The 7,122-nt window shown below is 38.9% G+C and overlaps 1 protein-coding gene across 2 annotated transcripts in view; it reads right to left on the reverse strand.

Moving 5' to 3' along the window:
- CLIP1 (CAP-Gly domain containing linker protein 1) overlaps window positions 1–6,197 on the reverse strand; it is a 58,287-nt gene extending 52,090 nt beyond the window's left edge. For both annotated transcript variants that reach the window (XM_086474098.1, XM_086474097.1), the window contains exons 1-2: window positions 6,104–6,197; window positions 5,049–5,620 (exon numbers count right to left, since the gene is read on the reverse strand). In XM_086474098.1, the coding sequence (XP_086330224.1) occupies window positions 5,049–5,620; window positions 6,104–6,197 (666 nt within the window). The remainder of the gene's footprint in view (window positions 1–5,048; window positions 5,621–6,103) is intronic.
- Between the last annotated feature and the right edge of the window lie 925 nt (window positions 6,198–7,122).

Consider the following 7,122-nt stretch of genomic DNA (forward strand, 5'->3'; position numbering starts at 1 on the left):
TTGTTTTCTGAATTAATTTTCAGTTACTCTTTCCCCATCTGGTTTAGTGCCTAGCGACAACACTTCCACTGGCACAAGAAGGGATCACTTTCTGCATAGGAATTCTTATTCATACAAGGTTCAAAATGCTGAAACTGGAGCATAAATTTTCAGCCTCAGCTGTATTACAAACCTTGCCCTCTGCCATTAACCCACTAAATGAGTTAATGTCCAGTAAAGGCTGGGCAAGTGCAATGAAGGAAGCGCAGATTTCCACACAAACATTTCCTACCTTACAGCAATCTCCAAGTAAGAGATCAGGCTGCCCAGAGAGAATGTCCCCTCTCTAACAGCTAAATCATATCCAGACTCCAGAACATACTTCAGATGATAAGAATGGAAATTATGGGTAATACAGAGCTATTTGAATTACTATTTGCATTAATAACTTTTTCTTTGTTTAGCTATATTATTTTTTCCAAGTTACACATCAATGCAACAAATGAAAAGCTGAATAATGAGTTAGATATCAGAAACCACAATTATTTTAACTATTACTTTATCTCCATATATTTTCAACATTTCTACATACTAACATGAAGTATTTCCAAATACTTGTAAGTGAAAGGAAAATTACTGCTCAGCTTCAAGTCAACTAGGCAAAGAAGTACATGCTTGCTGAATATAGCTCAGCTATACCAGGATTTGAGGGAGACAGACTTCTTATCAGAGATTTCCAAGACAGCAGAGGGCTTGTGTGCTGTTTTAACCTAATCGTCTTTGAGAAGGAGTAAACTACAGAAATTTAAAGGACCTCTGCTTTTGCACTGGAACATCTATTTTGGGGTGTAATACTTCAGCTCATGTATTCACTTAGTTTGATTTGCTTTTGATTTGCTTTGACTCCGCCAGAATCTCAAGAATGATAAACCTCTAACAAAACAGGACAATGTGAATTTCTCCATGATCATTGTATTTCCCTTACGGACATTGCTGTCTACCACAAGCTATTTTTCTGATGTTTACAACTCGATTTAATGGCCTGGAACATGTCATCTTCAAATGGAGGGGAAAAAAAAAAAAAAGAAAAAGTTGTAGCTGACCTGGAGCAAATCTGCCACAAGTATTTTTCTACAGGCACCCACAGGAACACAGCTCAGCTGACATACCCTTGAAGCACTGTCTATCTGTTTTGATGTAAATGCAACTTTTTTTTTTTTATATACAAGGTCTTTTGAAAAAGATGTTTTCTGCCCCCTAAAAAAGCAAGCCTGCTTGCTTTTGCATCTTTGCATCTCCACATCTATTGCACTGTTCAGTACAACCTCACATGAGATACTCTAAGCAAGACTGCATTTGAGAATGTATAGGTGATCACCTCACAACTCTACCTGGGCTTTTTTTTTTTTCCAGTGGAATTTCTTTTCTCTGACAAGCATCTGAATGACTGTTCCAAACTCTTAGTTTGTGCGTAATCATTATTCTTCCTAATGTTACCTGAATTAAGGAAAGATCCAGTAGTACACCTGTCTTCCTATCCAAATAAATCTGGGATATATACACTGGAAGCTTCCTTTATTACTAAATCTACACATTGTTTTAAAGACATCAGTTCTCCCACAGAAGTCTGGGGGGACTCTACATACGGGACCACGTAGCATTAGGTAATTCTAAGTTTAAATGCACAAAAGACCGGTGAACCAACTAGAGATCAGAGGAATAAGAAAATAAGCTTAAGACATTTTTTTTCTATCCACACAAAACAATACAGAGCATGCTCTACAGCCTTAAACACCTCTCCAAGATTTCTTTGCACATAGAGCCCTTAATCAAACTCCCTCATCCCACCACCACTGGCTACGAACATCTGATGCAGTAGTTTGCTGTGACAGAATGCAGAAGCAACTGTGAAGAGTTCACAGCTGCTTTTCACGAGAGGAATAGCACTAACACCTCAGCAGGAACTGAAAAATGTTCCAACAAAGCTTAGCTGTTGGGAAATGTCAGTTTGTCAAGCCTGAAATGCTTTGAACCCAACATTTCAGGTTCAACAAACCTGTGTCAAAAATTACATCTCTGTAACGCAAAAAGAAGCTGAGTTCAGATGTGAATTGATGAACACATTTCTCTGGCATTTAAATAGTTGTCAGAATGGCCTCTTGTTTCTTGATAACCCAGACTGGGCAGAAAAAAACTGTATGATTTTGTCCTTTCTGTTGAAGGTATCATCCAAAAACAGCCAGTTGCCAAAAAATAATAATAATTTAAAAAATTGAACAGATCAATTTAAGGTAACTCCTATTACGTAAACTTTAAAACCAAAGTTAGAAGGGAAAAAAATTAACAGATTGAAATACTCCAGTGTAACACTCCACACCCTAAGATCACACACCAAGATCAACAAAGTTGAGCCACATCTGAAGTCCATTCTAGAACGTAATCTTAGCTGGCGAGCTGACTTACCCATCTATGAATTTGCCCTTAAGGACATACTTTTTCAGTTAAGTATTTTGACAAGACTCCCAAATGAGCTTTTGTCTATCATGAATTCATTGTTCTACTGAACTGCAATTCTACGCTGCTGGAGGCTCACCGTTTTCAAGATGCAATTCCCTGCAGCTGTTTTCCCCATATATCCATAATCATCACGGCACTGCTATTACTAAGAACCTTCACAAAGTATTAAGAGCAGCCAGTCCAAGCTGCAGGAACTGACGAATGTGCGCAGCGTTTAGTCGCTGGAGTTCTGCAATGGCATGGTCAGACTGGAGCGTATCTGAGGCCTTTGATGCTACTTTGTCAGCCCGAGAGGAAATTCTGTGCTGAGGTGGGACTTAAACTTCCATCAAGTCTCTCATCCTCTTGCATAACGTATTACTGAAAAGTTACTGCTGTCAGTACAAACAGAAAACAAAGGACATGGAGCAGTCCAGTTGCATTTGTGCCTTTGATGGAGAAGGAATGGCTAGGCAAGCTACAGTAAGTGACAGGCAGGTCTTTCACAACCACCAGTGCTAGCTGTAGGCTCTGAGAACAGTTTCCAGCAATTACTCAGTAACAGCTCAATTCTACAGACCATAGGGCCGGACGGGAGTTTGGTGGCACAGAGGAAAAAAAATATTAACAGATGAATGGATTATTCAGCCAAGTTTACTATTACTTGCACTAATCTGGTGATTTGAAATATTTACATGTGAACTATTATATTGGACATGCCATCAGCTGAGTTGGTGATCTACTACAAAAAATTAGCATGGGACCCAAAAGGGTTAAAAACCAGCAGACAAGAATCCTGTCCACTCAACATTCATATTCCTGTCTTAGACTAGCATATAACTGACAAATATGCATACTGACACGCTGTGCTAGGAATTGCCCCAAAACTTCAAACTACAATTTGATGATTCAACAGGAATACTTCAGGTAAACAGAGGAAGTAGGGAGGATGAAGTTTAATCTGTTCTACCTAACAAACAGAATTTGGGACCTTACTACCTTCAAACTGCGGCAGTTCGGATACCCTGCTTCTGTAACTTGCCTTAACAAGATACAGGAAAGTTAAGAGTGATGCCCTCATAGGCATCCAAGAATTTTTCCCACACAAAGAGGATATCCCAGAAGATCTCACAAAGGTCCTTGAGAAAAAGGCAAACAAGTGGTTAAAAAAACGACGCTGATTGGAAGAGGACAGGGCTCTACTCACTGACAGAAATAGCTAGGGATAAACCGTAAATCTTTGTTTCCATTGCCACTCCAAGAAAACACTTCTCAGCCCAACTCTAGCTGTCAGACAGACCTTGCCCTCACTTCACCTTAGTTTCCTTCACACTCTCTTCAACTTCACCCGATGTTTTAAGCTCTCTTTACACAGAAAGTGGAGTCAAATTCTTCCTCAAAAAAATAAATTTAAAACATAACTAAAATATCAATCCACCTTCACTGCAGAATCATTATCTGGCGGGGCAGTGCAGGACAAACAATAAAATCCATGAGATTTTTTTTACAAAAGGTTCTTTCAGTAACCCCAGAAATGTTTTCTATGCCAGGGCATTTGCTCCTCTGCTTGTTTTTACCAAATGGAAATTTTTAAAGTTATACTATAATAAAAGGAGAGTGTATCAAAATAGAAGACAGACAATTCTTCAGCTTAATGACACACAAGTAATTCAAACCTAAAATCAGATCTCCACTACAGTGATCAGAGATCTGGTGGACATACAAATATCACTCTGGTTACATCTGATGGCTACATACATAGCCTCCAAATGAAGAAATACAACAAAATAAACAAGGTATCACCAGCTTTCTACTGCCTTTTCAAGCAAAGGCTGGTGTTTCAGAAGGCCAAGCTCCCCTCTTTTTTAGTAGGTGGACGTCAAATTGGTTATCAAAAATGACCCATACTGTATCACACTGATCCAAATATAAAAGGTACGCAACATAATTATTTTTAAAAAAGTATTTAAACTAACAAAACTGAACTCCCTTTCAGAACAGTGAAATGATACATCAGCAGAAGCATTTAGGGTTCTGAATTTAGGAAGGGCAGCCAAGTAACATGGCATGTCACCAACGGAACACGTAATTCCTGGGTGATCAGTGGCATTATGTGACTACTTCTGTTGCTGCCTATCACCATCAGGGGAACAATCAATTATTGAACTATTAACTTTCTAAAGACACGGCCCTGAATAGTACAAAAAGGCTGCATGGAAATCTCACAAGCTTGGCTTTTATTTAGCATGACTGCAGTTCTTGGAAGTTACGGAAAGATAAGCTACAAGGATGTTGTTAAAGACCAAATGTGGTTTTTAAACATTGGCAAAACATAATAAATTTAAAACTGCTGAAATGGTTAACATTTTATCTTGGTAATGCAAAGATCTTCCCACACACGCAAAACTGCACGCAAAGAGCTTGTCTACAGAAGACATTCAATGAGAAGAAAGCTAGAGCATAAGTTTAGATTGCCTTGACCAAGGGAACAGTAGAAAAGTTTTGAATATTAGCAGAAGTTACAATTTCTCAAGCAATCAAAAGCAATCACAGAGGCTGCAGGGGAATCTTACCAGAACTCGATCTCCAATTTTGAGCTCCCTTTCTCCTTTCTTTAGTGAACCGGCTTCAGAGAGATTGGATATAGACTCACTTGCAGTTTTTGAAAGATTGCTAATCTGAGAAGGAGCTGAATGTTCCTTAGCAGCAAGTGGTGAAGTTTTTTGTGGAATTCCTGAAGGCGGAAGTGCAGCAGCAGCCGAAGACACCACACTAGCAGCTGATGTGGAAGTTGGTGATGTAGCTCTAGAAGCATGAGTTGTCTGTGTACCGTTGGCTTCATCTTCTGTCAGCACTTTTCTTGTCAATTTTGATGGTCTTGTAAATATTCCCCTCAAGGGTTCACACTGGAAATAGCGAACTCCAGCCACAGAGCCATCATTCTTACCAATTGGTTCATCTAGAACAATCCCTGCCCACTGTCCTGGAGCAAATTGTGTTTCACCAAGGAACTGAATAAAGCCAGGTTTATTGCCGTTGACCCAAACACGCTCCCCAACTCTGAAATCATCCACAAACTCTTCATGTGCATCTGCAGTGGTTGTGCTTGAGGCCTTTTCACTGGAAGCTGCTTTTTCTGCTGGAGCTGGAATCAAGCACAATGAGAAAGCAAAAGGAATCAAATACACTAATACTCCAGACAGCATCATTACTTAGTTTCAATGGAACAAGCATTTGGAAAAGCATGATTTCTAAAAGGACAAGCACATTCGAAATTTTCTTACTGAGGAAAACACTGTCATCTCTGAAATACAGTAATGCCAAATCTAAGGACAGAGACATTGAATGCGTTTAGTGTAGGTTTTGGTAAAAATCTTGTAAAGATTACAAGTCTTACCTCAAAAACTACCCAATCATTTCTATCACAACAAGCTTTCTTCAAGAAAAACTGCTCGATCACATCCAATTAGTAACTTTAGATGTTTTGCACATTGTACACATTTTTTAAGACCAAAAATGCAAGCAAAAATAACAAAACCAGTAAAAATAGCATATAATCATAGCTTTTAAGGTACTTTTTATTACAAGATGAGCAAGGGAAAAGTTAAGATATTAAAATATTCCTTACCAGCTGCAACAGATGCAGGTGTTTTCAGCAACGTACTCCCATGCTTGATGGTCTTTGAAGGAGCCTTAAGTCCACTTGGTTTTAACATACTCATCTTTTTGCAATACCAGTGTTAATCCTCTTCGTCTGGAGCAATTATCTTTTTCCAAACATGGATAAAATATATTATTAGAGTCTTTCCAACTCTGGAATAAACCTGTATATAAAAATATTAGACATGAAACAAAAATGAGTATTTTAACTGCTGCAGAAATTTCTCTATCTACACAGTCTGTGTTTGAAACACACGATAAAAGATGCTTTACAACAACAACCAGAAGCACTTCCCAGGACAGCATTTCCAACTCTTCCTCCTCTGAAGGCCATTTCCTATTAAAAAAACACCAAGTCTGAACCTAAAACATCAAAGTAACTCGCTGCTGTATTCATCTTGAGCTTTAAACTAAAAGGCTATTTTAAGAAAGAAAAACAAAGCCCTTAACAGCATTACTAACATTACACAGATAGAACCACTCTGCACACCCTTCTGTTTTCAGTCACATTTTTTGAGTGTTGCAATAACGCAGCAAAACAGCTTGAGACCAGAGAACTAACTGCAAGAGAAAAATCAAGAGAACCAGGAATTTCAGGATAAAGAAAGGAAAGTTATTAAGAGAGAGACTGGAACCGAAAAACTAAAATCGATCAACAGAGTTAGACGATGACAACCAAAAAGTAAACATCCACCTCAGCTGTATGTGATCTTCTAGATCACAAGATACACTGGCTCGCAGTCCCCAACAGAGTGCCCCAGCTACGCTATTCTGGAAGGAGGAGGAGGAGGAGGGACTCTTCCCTACGTTGCTAGGATAGAGCCCTGCTCTGACTTGGAAGCAAGCTATAAGCTTTTCAGGGAACTGTCATGAGGGTTTTGCCACAGAAAGCATCTTCCTTCTGATTACAAAAGCTTTAGAAAGGCTCCTTCCTCTATAATGAAAAATCGGGGGGGGTTTGCATTTTTTTTTATAATGTGAATTCAA

Source organism: Leptosomus discolor, chromosome 16 (genome assembly GCF_034619465.1).
Source record: "Leptosomus discolor isolate bLepDis1 chromosome 16, bLepDis1.hap2, whole genome shotgun sequence".
Taxonomy (NCBI): domain Eukaryota; kingdom Metazoa; phylum Chordata; class Aves; order Leptosomiformes; family Leptosomidae; genus Leptosomus; species Leptosomus discolor.